The following is a 22,801-nucleotide window of genomic DNA, read 5'->3' on the forward strand; positions in this document are numbered from 1 at the left end:
CTTTTTTTTTTTTTTTTTTTTTTTAATATCTGTATTTTTTGCCTGACTAGATTTTTACTTTTCATTGGAAACCCTCCTTCACAGAAATGAAATGAAAATCATCACAAAGGAACCTTGAACACTGATACAAACACAAGTGGCTCGAGTTGAAGATTCTTTTTTTTTTTTTTTCTAACTGATCAAACAGTAAATGAATGAACTCAGTGGGTTTTCCGGATGCTGTGAAACATTAAATAAGCACCTCGTGTTTAGCAGAGCTGAACTGAACGGCTCCTGGCTGTAGTTCAATAAAGAAACGAGGGCATAATCTTTTAATTCAATTTTACACATAAAGACAAACAATATGATTCCCAAAAAACAATTCTTTCACCCTTGAGGAACAACTCCTTCTGCCTCCTCATCGCAGAATTCACACACTAAATAAATAGAGTTTAAATGTGACTAAGTGTGTGTGTAAACACGAAATGATGCAAAGTCAGGAAATTCTATAGCAGGTCTGTTTTGACCCTGTAGAAAACCCGCAAGAGAAACTGTCCACGAAATGTGTGTGTGCATGTGTGTGTGTGTGTGTATGTGTCTGTGCGTGTGTTCGTGCACTCAAAGCTTTAATGGGGAGCGTGAGCAGAGGGCAGATGAAGAAGATTGAGAAAGCGTGTTAGGACAGAGTGCTGACTCAACATCTTTTTTTTGGACGGGGATGATTCGGGGACTCTGCACCTCGTGCACCCTGCGTGTCCTCCACCCCCCCCCCCCCCCCCCCCTTCCCCCTCAACGGCGCCATTCAGTGACTCAGTGAGTCTGAAAATCGGAAGGAAATGAGGGTACGGGTCCAGAAGAGGAATGGCGGCCCGAGAGAGTTGTTTGAGGGAGCAGAGAGCGGAGAGGGAGTTCAGTGCTGAGGCCGAGGTGCTGCTTGCTTTTGCATTGTTATTATGATTTATTTTTTAATGAGCAGCGCTGCCCTCCCCTCTGCCACACAAAGCCCTGATTGAATCTGGCATTCCATTAGCATGTTAAAGAGGCCCAGCTTCATCTGAGCTGCTGACTGACAGTGGGTATCATCTCTATAATTGCTCCATATACTGGACCAAGAGCCAGAGAGAGAGAGAGAGAGAGGGAGAGAGAGAGGAAGAGAGAGAGAGAGAGGGAGAGAGAGAGAGAGAGAGACTGGAGCTGAAAGGGAGGCAGGGTTGAGGAAAGATAAGGCGGGAGGGATTAGGATTTAAAAGTGGGGATGCAGGGAAGAGGGGGAGAATTGATGAGAGAGCCTCGTGGATCAAGCTATATCTCCATATATCTCAATTTGGTATGGTTGGAGCCTCATGCAGAGAGCGGGGAATAGTCTATTTGAATAAGTTTCCTTTTTTGAAGCTACAGCCCATGACACTTTTCAAAGCAGAAGCGGCGTCTGTGTTTCATAACAGAATCCCAGCATGTCTGGAGCGGCACAGGTTTTATGTTTATTAATGTTTAAGTCTGAACAAAAACGCACACGAGGGTTGCCTTGTCACGCGCGCAAAAGGCCACGGTAGTGTTACCTGACATATTCATGTGACAGCAGCACAACATCTCGCCCTGAGCCCTCAGCTTCCTCCGCACCTCCTCACACACAACGCTTCTCCTTTTTCTTTCTCGCCAAATCTTTCACATCTACTTCCTCGTCCCCTGAATCACTGAACGCCTCCTTTCCTCCTTCGGTGCTCTTGCTATTCTCTTCCACTGTTCCCTTTTCCCTCTTTTCCTCCATATCTCTGTTTTTCTCTGCAGTAAATGGTAATTGAACAAACTGCGTGGTGGAGGAAAGCAGCAGAAAAGATGGTTATCCTAACTCCACATGCCATGCATCCAAAATTAACCATCCTCCCTCTCGCTCTCGCTCTCTCTCTCTCTCTCTCTTCTGCTGTGACAGTGTGACGTCCATACAGCTCCACAGCATTGTCAGCCTCCAGTATTAATATTGGAAGACAGCCCAGTGATATCGAGGTGTGTGTGCGTGTGTGTGTGTGTGTGCGTGTGTGAGCATAGCATGTGCAGCGCCAGCACATTTCAAGTCCTAAGAAGGTGACAATGAAAGATGTCAAGCATGCACAAAAGTACATATTCTCTGCACACCATCATCAAAACAGAAACCCTCAACGCCACACCAGAGCTTAACTTATACAAATAAATGCTATAAACGGCTCCTTTTTGCAATCAGGATGATTTGCACTGAGCTTAAGCTTCATATGAATAAAAAGAAAAGAAGAAAATTGTGTCTGTGATTAGAGTTAATGTGAAATTTCATGGTTATAAAATCTGCTCTGAACCAACTGTCTAGATTCAGGGGGGTCAGGTTCAGTTCAGTTGAAAGGCCAGTCTGGTAAAGTAGAACCATAATAATTACTAATAAAGTTTTTCTTTGTTATGGCGCAGAGTATATGAAAATGTCCATATTTTCACAATTGTTAAGGAAATAACTGCAATTTCAACGTAAAGAAAATTTATAATATACTTTCTAGTGCAAAATGCAGTGAAATGTCCAAAAAACACTTCTCTTATAGTTATGCAGGGTTTTACAAATCCGCCCAGACAGCATGGTTTTCAGGTTAGTTTGCTATCAGTGTGGTCTCTGACTGTCACGGCAGCTTCACTGATATCTCAAGTCTTCTGCTGTGTCTTAACACTTTTGTTTTATCTGTTTTCCATGAAATTTTTACAATTTTCTTGGTGTTTCAGTGGACCAGATCTACCCTCTTCTCGGCCAGTTTTGGTCCAAGGGCCTTATGTTTGTTACCCCTGGTTTGTATAATCTCAACAAAATGACATACAAAACATCCAAGGACGACGACACCTGCTTCATCCATCAGCTGGAAAATTAGACACAAAACACTTGATACCAATGAAACATCATGACTGTATTTCAATTCAGTCTCGTGAGTCTGGTCGTGGTTTTGAGACAGAAGTATTTTATGTTTTACGCAGTAATGCCAAGACAGGGGAAAAAACAGCCTTGAAAATGATTTTAATAGAGATTAGATTTTATGAAAAAGGAGTGCAATGAATGTCAGAACTTATAAACATACATTTAAACACAATAAACTGTAGACAACATATTAGTTAAGTGACATTTTTCTGTTGTTGAAGATCATTGACAGTAAAAATATTCTGTATGCTATGTTATGATACACAATACCATTTATAGAAACACTCCATAACCGGCCTCTCCTCTCTTGTTCTATTCTTTTTTTTTTTCTGTTTTAGGAAACAGAGTATCAAGCCATATAAAATTTTATTGAGGAGTCAGGAAAACTGTTTCCCATCCAGGTAATTTTATTTACGTTTGGCCAGAAAACTGGATCAATAAAGTCAATGTAAATATTTGCTCTACAGAATATGGAGGAACGCTGCAGCACATTTTCTAGCAGCAGTGACCTTGGTTTGAATCTTTTCATGTCAGGAATAAAAGCACATCGAGCCACATTGTTACACTCGGTTTGAACCACGTTCATTAAAATGACGCAGATATTTTCCTCTGAAACCCAGCATGCATCTTTCATTCCTCCTTTACCAACTTTGCCTCAATTACGACCCACGATTATCACCTTAGAATCCACATCAGCGTGACAGGTGTTGACTTTGTGCCAAAAAATGTGGCACACCTGAATTTGACGCGTCTTGCACAAGGGCACACTGTCAAGCGCGCGCGTGCATGCGGCGCGGTCCTCTTGTAGCCTCCAGGCGCTCCCGGCTTCACTAACACACCATGAAATCTGTAACACTCGACACATTTACATGCCATTACTGCAGTGCTGCTAGAAAAATCGGTGCCTGCGAGTGATTGCGAAACAACGGGAGTTTCAGCTCTAATTTCACAAACGCTATCAAACCCGCAAAAACACAGAATATGACTGTGTGCAGAAAAAAAAAAAAAAAAATCTGAACTGCAGAGGTATTCCGGCCTGCTTGTCTGATTGTAATGATCTCCTCTGGTCTTCTGCGTGCTGCTCCGGGATTAGCACGGTAATCACGGAGTATGTTGACACACACTGTTGGATTGATGTGTTTGTTTGAGTGGTGCAGGGAAACACAGTGACTGACTACATTAGCCACTTGCTACTAATCTGAGAGTTAATGGCTTCTCCCAACGACGCTGTTCCCATGCACGATGTTTTATTCAAATGCTGGCCGGGTCCGTTTGTAAAGTGTTGAGATCTATCACTGTTACATTCCCCCACACAAACACTGCATCCAAATCAATGCAGCCATGTCTGTAGAGGTAGTTTATCACCAACAATTATCCTCCAAGTAATACCCTCTCGCGTCTCTCTCAAACCAAGCAAATGGGACAAGTCAGATTTTCAGATTCAATGAATATTGATGCTGCCCCCGAAGCCGCTGCTGACATATGCATACGTTTGTGTGGATTCTGGTAAATTTGTCGCGAGAAAACAATAAAGCCGACCAGCTGTTGCACTGCGTTCTGCAACAGTTCAACAACAACAAGAAATAATTGTCTTCTCCTCTGTTTAACTCCCAGTTTTTATGTGTTGGAGCTGCTATTTTGAAACCGCCCGGGCTGTAATTGCATATTTTGGAGAGATTTACAGTTTGACCGCTGCTTTATATATAGCTGAGGCATCAGAGGCATGATTTAGATCGGTCTTATAGTATTTAAACCTCTCTTTCTGTCCCTATTTCGGGAAACTATGGCGTGCAAAAGTAAAGCAACCCTAGGCTCCACTCAGTCGCGCTGATGCACGATGCAGATACAGCTCGCAAACTTGAGCATGCCACTGTGTGTGTGTGAGCGTGCGTGTGTGTGTGTGGGAGGCCACTGACACTAGTGATGCAGTTAGTGTGCATTTTGCGAGCTGGCTGCGCTGAGAGGACGGACAGATGTGACGCTACGACGACGACGATGACGACGACGACGACGACGACGACAACAAGCCATCATGTATCCTTCCCGGTCTGCGTCCTGCGTGCTGCACACCTCCCACGCCCACCCTCTCTACTCCCATCTCCCTCCGCTACGCGATCGGAGCCTCAGACTGCGGCAGAGCAGGGCAGTGAGACGGAAAATACAGTGATTGTTTCTGACGAAAATAGAGGGGCTCAGAGAGAGGGAGGCTGAAAGAGAGGAGAGGCGAGAGGGAGAATTAGTGCGGAGCATTGTTAAGGTCACTGTGGATACGCAGACGCGTGGAGACAGTAACAGCTCCTCTGAGAACCCCTGATTTGTCTGTGTGTTCCTCTGAAAACGCGGAGGAGAGCGAAGGAGGCGGCGAACACGAGGCTGCTCCACGCAGAGTCTCACCTTGTTCTGCACCATGCACACACAGCACCCCGGCTGTCATCCAGCCTCACTCTCTTTCTCCATCAGGGCCAGTGGGGACATGCATCATTCATGAGCGGAGACTTATTCGGCTGCGTCATCTCCTCACTTAACTGTCAATAACTTTTTCTGTCTCTGACTTCACCTTTACTCTGACAGCAGGGAGCACGGCGCGGACGCGGCACATCTCAAACTGTAAATTACATTCTAGCAGGGACAAATTGCAAATGAGGGAAGTTGTTCCATCGCCGAGCACTTTACCATTTGTTTCCTTGTCACGACTTGCGCAAAGTTAGCAACATAAAAGATTTAAATAGGATAAATATAACACAACTCAAAAAAACTGAATGAGCTGAAGGAATTGATGCTGATGTCAATTTATCTTTGAATTTAAAGCAAATCCAGTGGAGAGAAAAAAAATTAAATCTACAATAACCTCACGTCAAGGGCTGCGTATAAAAGGGTAATTATCTAAGAAGTGTTGTGGCCTGCCCCCAGCACCCTTTTTGTCCAGGCGTCCTCTTCCCTGACTGCATGCGTGGCAGCCTGCTGCAAGGCAGCCTGCTGTGAAGGTCACCCTCCCTGCAGCGATGGATTACACAGGCCCACACACTGAGGCAGAATGCGATACTGCCCTTGAGGGGAGGTTTGAGGCTCAGGCTGACTGAGATGAGCCCTATGGAACCATTAATAATAATAAAAAAAATAATAATAATGGTAATAATAATAATCCCTCTGTGACAGCAGTTCAGTGTACTCGGGGTCACGGGGTGCTTGAGCCGTCTGATGACGGATGAAGGCAGCGAAGCCCCTGGACAGGTTATAGTCCATCACCGGGCAAACGCAGAGAGACGGCCAGTCACAATCACAACTGCAGGCAGTTTGAGAGCACCAGTCACCCTCAAACACACACTGCTCGACCGGTTTCCAAACAGTTCCGAGGCAAAGCGCGATGCTCTCTGGCTTGGAGATCTGAAGCTGCACCGCGGCTCTGAGGACTGCAGCAGTTCACCGTTATAACAAGAGCTTATACGGTACTTTTAAAAGAACAGAAAAGCCTTAATTAACTTTAAAATGGCTGATTATCAGTGATAAACTGTAACTCAGAGGACGTGACCTTGCTGATGTTTATCTTCTGAATGTGCCTTAATGTGCTGAAGGAAGTACAGATGATTTTATTGGGGTCATGAGGAAGGAAGATTTGGATTGGGTCAGGTTTTAAACTTAAGGCCTGTGGGCCAAAACCGGCACACAAGAGACTCAAATGTGGTTCTCCAAACTACCATGCAAGTTGTAAAAATTTCAAAGAAAACACTGATTTTCTGACTTTTGGACATTTCATATTGTGCACCAGGTATCATTGAAACTGGCTTGATGATGAGATTTAGTCATTTTGTGGTATTGTGGAAAATACAAACATTTGTATCACATTAACGTTGTATCACAACACAGAAAAACTTTAAATTTAAGTATTGTAATGGCATGATTTCACCGGTCTGTGCCGGCTCCTGAACTAAAATGTGTTTGAAACCCCTGCTTCAGGTTGAGTTTACATTTTGCTGGTTTTTCCCAGAAGGACGCATAAAGATACAAATAAGAAAGAGTATCATGTAAACTAAGAATTACCTGAAAGTATATGAATCAAGAGGTAAACAATATTTTTCCAACACCACAAATCACTTCCAGCTGAAGAGAACCAGCGACTAAAAGGTCCTGAGTCTCAAACATGAGCTAAACCAGTCTGAACTATAACCCTGAGGCCAGCCTATTTTTCAAAACAGTCACACAAAATTGCTTGTTTTTGATGTCTGACTGAGCTGAGGTCAAAAAAATTAGCAGTGAACATCAAGTGTGGTGAAACGTCATCAGCTACTTTAATGAGGCCAGATTCAGTGCTGTGACAAAAACATTATGGAGATTCCATACAAAAACTTGACTTATATTGAAAAACTTGGTTCTGGTTATTATTACAAGAAGGTTGTGGGTTTGAATCTAGGCAAGATCATCCTGTGCAGACTTTGCATGTTCCATCTGTGCTGTTGTGTTTGTTTGTTTTTTACTTTCTTGAATGGGGGGCATTCCGGTTTCCTAATTCAGACAAAAAATAAGTTTGGGTGACTCTAGCTTGTGCGTAGGTGTGAGTGATGGTCCGTCTCTCAGTGTTTACCTGTGATGGACGGCTACGTAATTTTAGCCTCTTATAAAACACTGAGAGATTTGAGCTCAGTTCTCTAAAAAGCTCTACAGTTTTAGGAACCAAAGACACAGTATTGCAAATTAACCAGCCTCTTATATTTTCCATTGGGTGGTTTAATTTGTTTTTTTTTTGGTGTATTTAGTGAATGTAAGCAATCAAAGGAGTTTTTAATATATTTATTTTTACATTAGAGGCTGTTAATACATCCAACACTACATCAAAAGTCTTTTTTAAATTGAACTAAATATCTAAACTCAGACCCAAAAAAAAAAAACGGAAAGCCCTGGAAGAGACAGTTCGAGGCATAAAAGAGGTTTTCATCTGGTCATATCAAAAAGCCTTAACAAAGTCATTAATCACTACATTCTCTCATCTAAATTCAAAGACATGGAAGGCGCCGTTTATCCTGCAAAATGGTGCAATGATGGCCAGCGTCCTCTGAGTGGGACCGAAGCCATTTGACAACAGCTCTCCCAGGAACCGTGCCACCGTTTAGAGGTCGGACAGACAAAAACAGTTTTCCATACACATACAGACGGAGACACTTGGCAGATCCCGCTGTCCTTTACTGGTCCGACTCTCCCTGCTGTGACCTTAATTTATTTTGTCTTGAATATGAGCGCCCACCAGGCAACTGACGCACCTCCGGGGAACAAGATGACAGCGTGTGTGTGTGCGTTACATACATATGGGTTTTACAAAATGTTAAAAAAAAAAAGAGCGCAACAGAGAGACAGACAGACAGAGGACCATATAGGCAGGCAACTGAGATAGAAAGAAAGGAAAAGGTCAGCGTTCGTGTTCCGCACATGGGTTTTTCAACGTGTGATTCTCAGGTGAACTGCAGCCATGTTCACAGGTTTAAGTAGAAGAGACATAAAAGGGGGAGGAAGCAGGGCTGCGTGTGCTGGATGTAGAGTCACCAATAAAAGCAAAAGAACACAAGCTGTCTCCCTGCAGGCTAATCCTCTAATGAAGATTTGTGGCAGTGGCTGGCTGGTGATTATTGGCCCAGCGCAGACACAAAAAACCATCTTCGGTGCTACTGTAAATACAATCTCTCACATTTACACAAGCCATCACAGGCACAAATGAGAAAATTCGGGACGAGGCCACAAGCAGCTGCTGTTATATACAGTGCATGTGGGCCGCTGACTGTTCTCCGCTGGCATGCTGTCAAACCTGATGCCAAATTAACAAGTAAAAACCACAACAAGCTCCAACACTAACCACCATTGTTCAGATGTAAAGAATACCATGTCAGCTCGGTTCTTTTTACACAGTTTTTCCGGTCTCCTTGGGCCACTTGCAGCCACTCCTGATTATGGTAATTTTATGGAAATCCTCGATTTTGTGCTTTCTTTCTGCCCTCTATTTGTAACATTTTATCAGTGTGATTTCCAGCCACATTAAGAGCCATTAAACAAGTCTGAGAGTTAGAGGAGAGAGCTGTGTTGAACATATCCACAGATTTGCACTCAGATTTCCACATACCAGAGACACAAAAGCTGCTCTGCTGAAGGTGTGCCATTCATAAATACCAGGAGCCTCGCATACCACGCCGAGAAGACCACCAGCAACGAGATAAAGCTGCATAGAAACACAGATGAATGACCTGAGCTACCTCATTACCCCTGTGTCCCTTACAGCCCTTCTAATCCACACCTCTGGCACGGCTCCCTCCCCGTCCTCCCTTTCCTCCTCCCCCTGCTCCCTGCCCCCCCCCCCCCCCCCCCCCCCAGGCAGGGGCAGGGAGCAGTGGTGCAGGTCCTGGCAGAGCCTCTCCCGCTCCCTCCCCTCTCCCTCTCTGTAGCAGAGGGGAAGGGCAGCTTCTTCTTCAGGGGAGGACTTGTTCGGAGACAGGTGTGCATACCAGACGCCATGCGCTAAGCCCTGCGCCACGCAGATCCTATAACTACCTGCTAGCGAGGCGGCCCCGGCTCCGGTCCAAGACTCAACCAAACCTATTTTCATGCCCCTTTCTGCTAACTGTGACTACAGTTGCTGCAAGTGGGCAAAGTGCCACAGAGGGCAGCTCCAAGCTCAAACAAGTTCACCTTTTGAGCAGCAGACGGTTTCTGCGTCCCATCAGCTATTATACACACACCATTAAAACACAGTGAGAGAGATTTATTTGTCAGGGGAAGGCGTTTTGGGGTGGAGATTTAGACTATTTTGAGCTGTTCATGTAACATCAAGGATTAAAAGCTAGCTTAAGGCTTCTTGGAAGCAAAAGCTCGAACCGTTCGTTCAGTCCGTGAGCCTTGCAGGAAAGTTGTAGTAAAGCGGGGCTGTTTGGACGCATAAGGTCACACAGAAAGGAAACGTCCTGGTGGCTACGAGGAAAGTTCAGGCAGAGCTGTAGGATGACATTCACAGCAGAGTGTCAGATATAGCGCTCATATTTCCTGGTTGTATGAGTCAGATGATATTGAGTGAATACAGCTCAATGCAAACTGTCGAAGGAGAGGATGGATTTCTCCCTTCAGCACAGCTGTATCCAAAAAAAAAAAAAAAAGAAAAAGGAAAGCCAAAGCGCCCCATATGCATACTGTTTTGTATAATTTCCTTAAATCTCTGTCCTGCCGCTCTGTGCTTGCTTCATAGACTTCCTCCTCCACTCCTTCAGCTTCCTCCTCACTAGCCATTGCCCTTATGAATTGACCTTGCAGCAGCTCAAGGAGAATTGATTTCTCTTTTGGTCTTTGTGTGAAACCCTATCTCAACAGCACTCAGAGGAATTTCCACTTCCCCCCACAGAGCTGGATGGAGCTAATTCTCTTTCATGAGGACACTTTTCACTCCATTTTATCTGTCTGCCTTCCTCTCTTCCTCTTTCCCCCTCCTCATCCAGTCCTCTGCTCTTCTGAGCACGCAGAAATAGAGCAAGCATGATTAATGCAACATCTATCGCCGCCAAACGTTAGCTTTGCTCAACCTTTTTACGCTTGGCTGCTGTTTGGGAAATTGTTATTCATGTACCTTCCAACACTGTTATTGAATTTTCACATTAGTGTGTCAATAAAACCACTTGAGTTTTTATGTTTGGTGATGCTTCATATGTAAACAGACAATGCAAAGACTAGTCCAGAGCATCGCCTGAACATGTAATCTCTTATTCTATTTATGCTGGCAACCTGGAAAATGAAAATTATTGTCAAGTACAGATCAGAAAAGGTTGAGAAGTGTCCTGTAATGGCTGTTTTGACGTGAGCTTTTGTACATTCATTGTGCATCTGCACAGTCTGTTCATATCAATATGTACTGTGTGTCTCTGCTACATAAATTCTTAATCTGCATTCTGAGCTGCTGTTAGCAAGAAGAGAAAATCTAATTAGCTTCATACGACAACTAGAAAGTTTTGCCAACCTACTAAAATACTAATAAGATATAATAATAAGGAGTTTTGTTGGCGTTCACCAGGTCATTTACCCATTTCAGCAAGCGTGCACCTGAACTGTTACAGTTAAACTTCTGACTTCCTGAGCTCAAAACCAAAGAAATCCTGAATATCAGTCACAAAACCACTAACGGGAAAGTTGACTGACAGTCCAGTGCAGCAACAACATCAAGGAAGCAGGTGACAATAGTTTACTTGATCAAGGGAACAGTGTTTCTTTGCAAACATTAGAGCGCTGTATCTGTGCCTCTTTCCACTTGGTGATCAGACTGACTGCTGAAGCATGCTGAACATTTTCCAGGCTTCAACTCCCAGGTGTCCCGTAGCCCCAGGATTCCCAGCAAGTAGTCAGCGTTGGCTGCCTTGGTGAACGCACTAATGTGACACCATAATCACGCACAGGTGCATTTTTGTGCTTGACGGAGCAGCAGCAGCGGCAGCAGCAGCAGCAGCTCGTGGTGTTGGCAGGTGGCTGCAGTGGTGTGGGCTGCATAAACAATGCATTTTATCAAAGCACGTGTAAAAACAGCTGCATCATGTGGACGCTCTGGGTTTCCGAGTAAAGATGGCCGCATCACTACTTCACTGTGTGAAAAAACTATGCAGACTGTGGCGTCGCTCCGCTGCTCAGTTTTAGCGACTGGTCTTTGACAAAGGGCACTGCAGTGAGGCCAGTGGAGCTGTGGGAGTCAGAGGAGCAGACACCTCCACCTCCCTCTGCTCTGCAGTGCTACAACCGTCGATGGGCCACACACACATACACACACGGAGATGCACTCACAGACACAATGGGTTGCCTTCCCACCAGTCCAATAACAGGCCTATTCATTAGAGTCTCTTACAGACAGTATTGACAGCCTGCTGACACACAGTCACTCCACCATAAACAAATGGAGCAATAGACAGAGGCAAGGCAGGGAGGAGAAGAAGGGGAGAGACCTGTTATAGTGGCTTTTTGACGGAGGGGGGATCTCCACAAGTCAGGGGTGAGCCAGACTTAAAGCAATAAGGGAGACAGGAGAGAGCGCTAACACTCTGAATCTCATTCTCCTGCACTCTCTCACACACACACACCTACTAATACACCGTCTCCTTGCAGATGAGTGTCCTTAATTAATCTTACATACTTGGTCAATCTTAAGCTACTAATGTATAATCATGGGAATAAGTATTGTCATTCAGTGTCTAGACCCATTATGAAAGTGTTAAAAGGTGAGTGAAATGTTCACTGCGCACATTCCACAATGTGATAACTCCCCGCTTGAAAGAAAAAAGTCCCACCAAAAAGAATCTGGATGCTCTGGAAAACAACATGATGAAATCTGAAACTTTAAATTTGTCGATCTCGAGCAAATGGCTCCGCAGAATTATCAAATTTCAACTGCACTAAAGTGTTCCAGTTACATCTTGGATATGCAAAGAAGCCTAAAGGGGGTGGGAGAAACTGTGCCATGCATACAAAATATCTGGCTCATTAAGGAATTATAATTACTATGTCACTCTGACATAAACAAAGAGAGCAGAGCACTCATGAAGAAAATGGGAGAAAAACTGCTGATCCGCTGAAAGACTGACTCTCCTCCGGCGTCCCTGTGCCGTGACCTCTGGAAGCAGGTGAGTGTGTGCAGGCTGCTGGACGGAGGGGCTTTAGGGAGAGAGAGCAGGGTGAACGGAATGAGCAATAGCTATGCAGACAGGTCAGCAGAGAGACAGACTTTATGAAGACAGATGAGGCCGGAGCGGGGACACCAACACAAAGACAAAGAGACAGATAGACTGCACGGCCCTCAGCTCAGGAGGTCAGCTCTGATTCAAACAGACGTGACGGATGAGACGTCGAACAACGCCCAAACGCGAGCTGATCATGGCACGAGACAGCTCCCCGAAAAAACTTTGAGCGAAAAAGTCCATTTTTCAGAAATGCCTGCCAGATAGTTCTCGTGTAGAATGTTGGGTGACAGTAGAAGGAAGCTGCACGGTTCTTATCTAAAAGTGTTTTCCATACCACAAGCTCCCTCCAGGCATGCGGGACCTGAAAGGGTCTGAGGCTTCTTTTCTTTTTTTTTTTTCCAACCTTGCAGGTGATCACAATGACTCCACAGTCAATCCAGAAGCTCTACATCAAGAGGAGCCCGGTGATCATGTTCTCCATTAGCTTTCCATTGTTCGCTTTCAGCTTCCCTCTGTTCTCCGTCCAAAGACACACAGTCACACTTCAACACACAAACACACACACACAAACACACAGCAACGGCAGCACCATACCAATAGGATGGTGCAGAGCCTATGTCAGGCAGACAGTGCTGCTGGCTGCCTGTGGCATTGTATAAAGCACACAAATCCATGCCATTATCAGCATCAGGACTGTCAACGCTGTCACAGTGGCCAAAGACCTCTGCCAAGGCCGCTCGATGCCTGCAAAGCTGGTTACTACAGAGCTGTGAATACACCGTGAAAGACAGAGCAGCAGTGGTAAAGGTTATTCGCTTCAAGGTCACAGGAAACAAAGGATGTGCAAACACTTATGGCTGTGCAGACACAGCTTGTAGACAACACACACACACTGAGTGTGTGTGCACATTTCGGGGATTTTCTTGAAGACCACATCTTTAAGGAAATATTATTCGCCATTTGACAGAGATTTGTTATCAGAACCTTGCAGGTTTATATCATGAACGGAATCGCTGAAATTTGCCGATTGCAGGTCGAGATCAACCGGCTCCAGAATTGTAAAGGTCATTACAATGACATTACCCTTTTCAGAGGAGGAAAGCAAGAAATGTCAAATCACTCAGTAGCCACATCATCATGCAAATAGAGCTGAATGTTAGCGGCTGGAAAAGCCTCAGTCTTGACACAAAAATAATGGAGGATGCTTATCTAAGTGTCAACGTAAAGAAGGAGAAGCCCCGGTCTGCGTCTTTGGCATTTGTGAAGGTGAGAAATTCAGCAAACTCATAAAATTCAAAGAATACAGATGTTTGAGCTACAGTTTATCATCACTGTCTAAACACCATTTGGTCCGCTGTGAAAATAAACAAACACTTTGATTGTGTGTCTGCGTGCGTTTGCAGAGGCAAAATTTCCGAAACAACTGAAGCGACATTCCATGTTTTATTACTTCGAGCACAACTTTAGAGCCTGACAGTTAAAATAAAGACACAGTAATAACTGCCCTCCACTTAAGCCACTGGGCAAGTCTGCCTGCTGTTTGCTGAAGAGGTAAAGGCTGTGCTTGAGAGGTAATGCTGGTGTTAACATGTCCTGGCCAAATATCATTCACGGGAGCTGCTACCACCTGCAACCCGATCAAGACAGTACTTGTCTCTAAGTAACACGAGGCCAAAGTCAGATAATTCTACTTCTGACCAGCTGCAGAAACTTGAACATAGCCCATGAGACCTATAGGCAAAACACACATACAGACATACGCACACACACACACAAATCAAATTCTCAAAGTAATGCAGAAATATGTGCTATGAGCCTGGGAGAAAGGTAAGAAGTTCTTAATTTATTCTCATACAGACAGGTGGGAACTTTTCTGACTTGCTCGGAGCCTTTTTGCTCACAGGTATACATACTGCTCAGTGCTCACACTTCAAACCCACTCACCTCAGACAACATGACTCCCTATAATCATTAAAGATGTCTGCCCGAAAAAAAAAAAAGGAAAAAAAAAAAAAAAAACATGCCTGCCGGCAGGGCAGAGGAGCTGGGCTGCGCCTGAATCAGCCCAGGCATGCGTTAAAATAAAGTGGCCTCTCCGGCAGAGCACACAGCAACACACACACACACACACACACACACACACACAGAACAAATCACACACAGTGGCACCGAATACTTTCAATTTGCTAACAAACACTGCATTGCCTGATAAACAGGCCTATACTCTCCCTGTGCTGTGCCACAGCGGACTTACAGAGTGGCAAGCCCCCATCTTCCTGTAGGAGCTGACTGTGTGGAGCACGCAGCCCACACAGGATCCCCTCTCAGACATGGCCACTATGAGACCAGCATACTAAAGAAGAAAGCACTGGCTGACTCAGAACACAGCAACGTGTGGCCACTGGAAGCCGTACAGTCTTACTCGCTCGGGGACGAGTGTGTCTTTCAAAATGTCATTTGTTTGACCTGTATGGTAATGATTTAGAAGGAGCGCAGTGAGGACGGACGAGGACGACACAAAACTAGATTTCATCGGTGACCTGCAAGTTGAGAAGAAACTGTTTAGTGTCACTACTTCATGTCTTGTGACAGAACATGAGGATGATGAAGCGTGGTCATGTGACCAAACAGCCCGTAATGATACAGTCCTGCTCCAAAGCACTTCGACCTTCCCTGTCATCACTCACACCTGCCGTATTAATGGCACACTATTATCGTAATTACAAGCACTAACCACGATTTAAAGGCTTAGTATTGACAGATGTCCGCGTGGAATGGAAACCGAGCACAATGTCAATGAAGAGCCGCCGGTGGCCAACTTTGAGGAGGGATTAGTGACACAACATCACGAGTGACCTCTTCAAAATCCCATGCACCAAAAAGCAACAACTCACCCAAAATCATGCTGTGCGCTGCCTTTGGTGTCCCTGGGCGGTAAAGTGCTCCCTCACTGCCCCCCGTCTCTCCCGATCTCGCCGAGGGGACAATGGCTCCAAAATGTCTTTTCAGAGTTCCTCTCCACTCTCCAGAAAGAGGCAACTCAGAGAGGCAGCGCTGGATGAGAGGAGAGACTGCTGCTGCTGCTGCTGCTGCTGCTGCTGCACATGCCGTCTCCTGCGCTCACCCTCTCCAGGTGAAAAACTGAGTGTGTGTGTGTCTGTGTGTGTGTGTGTGTGTGTGTATGTGTGTGAGCGAGAGAGAGAGAGAGCGGGCGCGCGTGTGTGTGTGTGTGTGTGTGTGTGTGTGTGTGAGGAGGAGGCGGTCCAGTGTTTCTGCAGTGGTGGCTCAGGTAAGCCTGGGGACAGATAGAGGTGGTGAGCAGCAGAGAGGAGAAAGAGAGGGAGAGAGAAGAGGGGCGAGAGAGAGAGAGAGAGAGAGAGAAGAGGGGGAGGTGGGAGCCTAAAGTGCGATGGCCAATCACAGGAGGAGACTACACAGCCCAGATCTTCTTCTCCACAGCAGACAGGAGGAATTGCAGTGGTCTCCAACGAGCAGCTGACAAGCAGTCGCCTCTCAGCTGCATCGTTTCATGAGGAGCTTCAAATGGAAGGTCTTCATTTTGCTGTGAAGTCGGCGTCTGTTTAGGTCTCTTTCAGCAAAAACACACACTCTCTTTCCCACTCTGGCTTTCTCTCTCTCTCTCCCTCTCTCTCTCTCGCTTCTTGTTTTTGGGGTTGGGTATAACCTAAAGGCACCTTACATGCCTCTGCTCTGATTGGTGGCAGCCTCGGCCAATGGGAGCGGCGGCAGACACTTGTCATCATGCAGAGTGGAAGTCATGAAGGAGAGACAGCGCTTGACTGAAAATGCCGTCTCTCTGAACACGGTTTCTCCCTTTCATTTTCCACATTCTCCACACCCCTCGCCCCCCTTCCGAGAGCATGATTGTCACATCTGCTTAGTGTATCTGTTGTTTATTACCCTCCCCCCTCTGTCCTTTGACTCCGAGTGTCTGAGGACCTGTTAGAGGATTAACCTTTCATCCATGCAGCTTTACCCCTCTCTTTTTTTTTATGTACTTCCTTTTAACCTGCCCAAGTACGGCTATCCATCTTACCAACCTCTGTGTTTTTGTCAAAAAAGAAGCCAGAATTCACACTGGGAGCTGAGGAAGGGAAGGCAAGAGATGAAATAGTAGGCGACAGCGCGGAGGAAGCACAAGAAGGAGGGGGTAGAGATTAAACTAAACACAAACTGACAGAGCGATGAGGAGACGTGGACTGACAAGAAGAGACGACCAGAAGGAAGGAGCAGGCGGACAAAAGAGTCGGACGCAGGAGATCTGCTGCACAGAAACAAACGCGGCCGCTAATTGAGGAGGAGCTTCACAGTCAGCTCCTCGTGGTCCACTTCCTCCACGCCGCCAAGCCACTCAAACAACGCCTCCCTCACAGGACGGCTACAGAGAAACGTTTTGAAAATCACACAGCCGCGATGCTATTGAGAAGCTCAGAGAAGGCTTAACAAAGCTGACAAAAATTAATCCCCTTGGGCGGTCATGCTTGCAAACAGACAGATATGGACACGTGAGCCCGGGGCAACAGAGAACGGAGCCTGATGTTGGTGGTGCCTCCTGTTGTCCTGCTCTCTCTTTCCTTTTTCCTCCTCTATCTCTACCCCCCACCGCCGCCACCCTTCTCACGCTCTCAGGCTGAGGCAGTGAGTCACAGGGTGTTGGAGTGAATACTAAGGAGGCTGGCTGACACCTCCGATACCTCACAGCACCGCAGCTCCGCTGCATATGTTTAAGCGGCTGTATGTAAACACTGGCAGACTTTAGGGCCGCAAACACAAACAGATTTTCTTACGCACTGTAAATTAAGGTCACCGAGTAAGAACCTGCCGGTATTATTGCACACGCGGCTGCACTCAACAAAGGTCCAGAAAAATGATTTCTCCACCGAGCCTACACTGTGCTACACACAGATAACTGCAATAATACACACAAGTGAGACTGATCTGAAATGAATAAAGGAACAAACAGACCGGTTAAAGGAGTCTGAGCGTATGGGTTTCCCAGCTCAGCCATACAAACATATAGTGTCTGCAGGAAATGGGCCACGTGCAAGGAATATTAGTTTTTGAAAATGGGACACTCGCTGCAGGAACTTTAGTTATCATCAATACGGCTGTGTATGCAAGTCGTTCCGCGGGTATTTGTGTGTGTTTGTGTCAGCAAAAGAGCTGAGATAGGGTTTCCTCATTAGTTGTGTTGGTATCAATAATTCAGAGTCAGTCCTTGTTGGCGTTCAATGGTCCGAGTGCTAATGTGCTGTCGGGCCAACGGGGGCCCGGGCCCCAGCGCCACTTTAATGGATGTCATGATGAGAGGGTGAAATAAGAGCAAGGAGATCCAGTATCATCTATAGGCAGGCAGGAGGGAGGCGGGCGATGGGAAGGTGAAGTCCCTCAAGGAGAGGACAGATGGCATGATGGGACAGGTGTGTGACATAACAAGTGATGGAAAGAGACCAGAACTAGACGGAAGAATTTCTTTTTCTTCCTTCATTTTATTGTTTTGCCAGTCGCATGAAATCACTGATCTAAAGATGCTGTCCTGAACTCCATCACCTGTGGATGTGACGGCATCATGGCACCCGTGTGACGTGTCCTCAGAGGACGAATTTATCTGAATAATGAATTATGTGAGAGTCGGGCTTTCCGTGCATTATGGGGCCGATCAGTAATGACTAGAGTAAATGTAATCAGCTTTTAATGCCCTTTGAATGTGATCATTATATATTTATTGCTCATAATTGTCTGTACAGCTCAGTCAATACTGAGCCATCTGTCAAACTAATTAAGCTTATTTGGTTTTGAGCTTATTCATCTCCAACTTGAGTGGCAATTCTTAAACCTCCGGCAGCTGCTTAAAAGTGACTGGAAAAAAGAATGTACTGTATCATTTTCAAATAATTGACTATCCTTTCTCCAAAAATGACCTTTTTTGTTCCTACGTCATAGTTGTCCTTGGGGCAAAAAAAAGCTCTTGACCAAATTGTTATATTATCTTTGGATTCTAAAAAAGCCACTTAAACATTAAAAAATAAACTTTGTTAAGAGGAAGTGCATTTTACTTGTAACAATAGCTTTAACCAGGAAAAAAGGAACATTTACTGTGTGTATTACAAGTCCTGATTTGAACTCAGCTCATAATACACCATCATAACTATCGGCTATTTCAGTCTGTGGAACAGGAGTGAGCCACAGCAGGTCAGGTCTGCGAGTTTGCATGTTCTTTCTGACCAGTAAGGGTTTTTTAGCAGGTACTCTAGTTTCCTCCCACAATCAAATAAAGAATTTGAGGCTATCTGGTGACTCCTGGTTTACCCAACAGGTATGAAATGTGTAAGTATGTGTGTGTTTGCCCTGTGATGGTTGAGTGACCTATCCAGGGGTTTATCCTGGAATCAGCTTCAGCTCCCCGTGACCATAACATTTATAAAGCTGCACAGATTGATCAGGATCATTAATCCCCATAATTGATCTTTTATTCATTCATGATTCATTCGATTCACACATGGGGGAAATATTTGTTTTCATGTTCATCAGCTGTCTAAAAATGAAAAAAGGAATAAAATAAATAGTTTAAAGCTGATCAATTTACTGAGTGAGGGTATATGATGCTGAAAATGTGGTGATATTGAACTGAACAACACATCTTTTTTAAACAGACCAAGCCAACAAAACAATTCTGAGTGTCTCATGATGATCTGAGTCAACAACAAAAAAATACATTGTTTAGATTTTTTGCATCAGTTAAGTTTTTTTATAGCCTTTTTTTTTTATTACTATAATTTCTTAGCACTTTCAGTTTTGCTTTAGGGGTTTTTATTTCCAAATGTGGAATTGGTTTCCTTCTATTTTGTGTTTTGTTGTCAGTTTCAAAAGGACAGTGATGACTTCGGGGAAGCTGAGCCTGAGTAATACTTTAACCATCCATCATGGAGGCATGTTGTTTACCCACCCACACAGAATGCGACTGAAACCAAACTTTAAATCCCACATGTCCAACTCACACATGAGCTTTAAAAGATACTTCCCAGTAAGCTGGGATCCCACAGTGCACAGGGGCAGAGCCTGAGTGATGATTATATTTAATCTATGCTGCCCTCTGCCGGTGTTAAACTGTCAACGCAGGATTGTGTGAAAGTGCTGACAGACTCCAGACTCTGGTACTAGACAGCAGCTCAGTTCCATCATGTAAAATGATCCCGTGTAAACCGAGAGGGTGATATGTTCCCAGAGCCATGTCAACACACACAGGGGTAAATAAGGGGACCAAACAGACAGGAAACACAGCTGGTTACGGTATTGATGGCCTACCAAACTGAAACTGATATACCTAACGCATTCGGAAAGCTATTTATACGGCGGACCTGTAGTGTGGACAAAGCTGCTGAGGCCAATATCCCCAGGTTTTATCTGCAAAGTGTGCTGAAGTCTGAGTGCAGCGGGTCAAATGTGAGAGGAACGACGGCTGAACATGAAAGGCTTGAGGATTTACCCGGCTGACGCACCGAGAAATCCTGGGAGAGATATATGAGGCGTGTTGGAAGAAAGCACATCAAACTCAATCGTTCAAATAAAGCTAAGATCTGTCTTCTTCCTTCTCTCCTGCAGGGGGAACGCACAGTAAATCCACACTCACTGAAATTTGTCAGGCAGCCTGTAACTCACTTCCTCACAACAGCTCAAAGAGTGTGTCAAAATGCAACTTCGAGTGATCATAAATTCTAGTCATATTTTATGAGCCCGGGCCCACAGGCGCTTTGTGACTTTCCAGAATTGTTAGTTTGCCCGTTTTCCTCCTCCGGAGTTTACTTGCTCGGTGAAGCGGAAAAATGTCTGTCGATACAACAGTCCACACCGAGGTTATACATTACGCTCCGGGTGTCTTCTGGCACTGTGGTGGTGAATTTAGAGGCTGCTTATGAAGGTCAGAGGTGAGCCGGCCAGGCATGCTCCAGGCGTCAGCACACTGGGCAAAGCAGGAAGTCCAGCTAAGAAAACATACGGAATCCTCACAGCAATCTTTTCTATGCTCCAAAAATTGAACTAACACGCTTTCTGCCACACAACACGTCCACTCCGTACCAACAAGGACCTCTGCTTTCCCCTTGAACTCTCCTGAGCCTGCAGGTCTGACACACGTATCACTTTGCATCTGTGAGGGATCATCATCTCACTAAATTTAGATTATTGATCAGGTGAGGATGTGTGCAGGAAATGCAGCCTCCAGTACAGCATGTTTCTTATATTCACTCATTTTCCTCCCTGTGGAAAACATTACATAATGCAGGATGCCGACGTTCAGTTTGAAAATGAAGATCCAACTGTGTGAGCCGAGCTGAGCAAAACAGGCACAAATTCCCATATCTCACTCTTGATCACTATGAAGCAAAAATAAATATGATTTTCTTCATTTAACTCTCATAAACACATGTTTTTATTTTATTTAACACTTGACGATGTCCTCAATTAAAAAGGATCTCAATCCAATTACTTTGTTTAATCTTGAATTTCCTTGATTCGTTTATGATGATCTCATTTATTTGCTTTGGTTTTACGTCTCCCTGCAAATTAAACTTGCATGTACTTCACTTTGTTTGACCTCTAAGCCTTTAATAAGCCTCACAAATATTTAGTCTTTTTATCTGTCATTAAAGATTTTGAGGAATCTAAGTGGGTCAATTCACTTTTTCACTTTATATATTAAAAAATACACTATACTATTATATGTGATGCCTTTGCAGCTTTCCACAGAAAAAAAAAATCAAGGCTTGCTTCATTGCATTTCTGAATGAAAGAATAGTAAGTAGTTTAAAACACGTAACGGAATGAATTGATGTGTCAATAAAGCTTCACAAACACGGCCGAAGGAGGACGGGCTGGAGGTTTTGTGAGGGTGTGTGTGCTCAGGTGGGTGTGCCTGTCCTGTGAATCCACGGCCCTCAGAGATGGAGAATGTTGATGTTGACTGTCACACTCACATGTCTCTGGCATTTTTACATCAGCAGCAGAGGACAGGGTGTCTTTCTTTCCAGCTATTTTCAGAGCCACACATTTGTAGTTCAATCTTCGCCACGATCCTCTCCGCCGCTCTTTTCTGAATTGGCACATTCCTGGCTGCTATCACAACTACAGCGTGGAGTTCAGAGGAAAGCAATTTAAAGTAATGATCTTCTTCACAGAACTATTTCTGAAAGTCAGACATTCCACAGTGGCTGGTGAAAGACGACGAGATGAGCACATCTCTGACTGCTTCACACACTCATAGAATAGACATGTTTGGGATCCTATTTTAATTCAACAAGTTTGCGCGTATTAATGGACTTTCAATTGAACAAAATGAGCTTTTCCTAAATTTGCATTTTGGGCCAGTCTCATGTAATCATATGTGTGTATATTTGTATATTTAAGATGACAATAAATGATTGATAGCCATGCAAAAGCACACAGACACACACACACACGTTGATTGTAATATAATTTGTGCAGCATCCCTCTAATACGCACAAAAAGCAACAAAGAGCACAAAAAATATCACTGCAAACCCAAGGAAAGTCCATACAGACACTGCATGTTTTTTAAATGGACTGATAGAGCAGCAGAAGATGGTTAGGAGTTAATATCTTACCTGTGCTCCACATTTACAGCGCCCCTTTTCCCACGACTTTAAGTTATTTGAGTCCACTTTTCCACCCTAATAAAATACAACACATACAGGTATTAAATCCTTAAATCCCTCCACCATGAAACTCAGAGCTCTTCTGGTTAAAGAAAAATGACAAAAATCTCAACAATAACTTCCAAAAGAAAATCCACCTGAATAGCAAACAACATCTACAGTAGCAATGGAAAGATTCTGGACATACAGGCTGCCTACACATTGGCACTGTCACCTCCCCTCCAGCTCCTCACATCAAATCTCCTCCCTCTCTCGTCCTCTCACTCTCAGCCCCGTGTGAAAACAAAGCCCGAGCAGGATATTCAACCAGCTAATCTTGGCACACCTTAATAAGTGAGGGCAGCTCAGTCAGAGGGAGAAAGGAAAAAGATTAGAGGAGAAAGTGAGTCAACATTAGTGAAGGCCTGAGGAGTATAAAGTGGGATTTGAGGTATAGAATGGAAGCAAAGATCCAACTGTAAAAATGATTTTAGATTCAGCACACTGAGTCAGTTCACACCTGCGGCAATGTTAGGAAAAAGTGGAGAG

The 22,801-nt window shown here is 44.7% G+C and overlaps 1 protein-coding gene across 2 annotated transcripts in view; it reads right to left on the reverse strand.

The window, feature by feature from the left end:
* znf385a (zinc finger protein 385A) overlaps positions 1-22,328 on the reverse strand; it is a 57,895-nt gene extending 35,567 nt beyond the window's left edge. The window contains exon 1 of one of the 2 annotated variants that reach the window (XM_030117998.1): positions 22,223-22,328. In XM_030117998.1, coding sequence (XP_029973858.1) covers positions 22,223-22,235 — 13 coding nt within the window. In that variant the 5' untranslated portion in view covers positions 22,236-22,328. Of the gene's footprint in view, positions 1-15,476; positions 15,751-22,222 lie in introns of those variants that run through there. The other variant, XM_030117999.1, reaches the window with a different exon arrangement.
* Positions 22,329-22,801: the final 473 nt, after the last annotated feature.

Source organism: Salarias fasciatus, chromosome 20 (assembly GCF_902148845.1).
Source record: "Salarias fasciatus chromosome 20, fSalaFa1.1, whole genome shotgun sequence".
Taxonomy (NCBI): Eukaryota; Metazoa; Chordata; class Actinopteri; order Blenniiformes; family Blenniidae; genus Salarias; species Salarias fasciatus.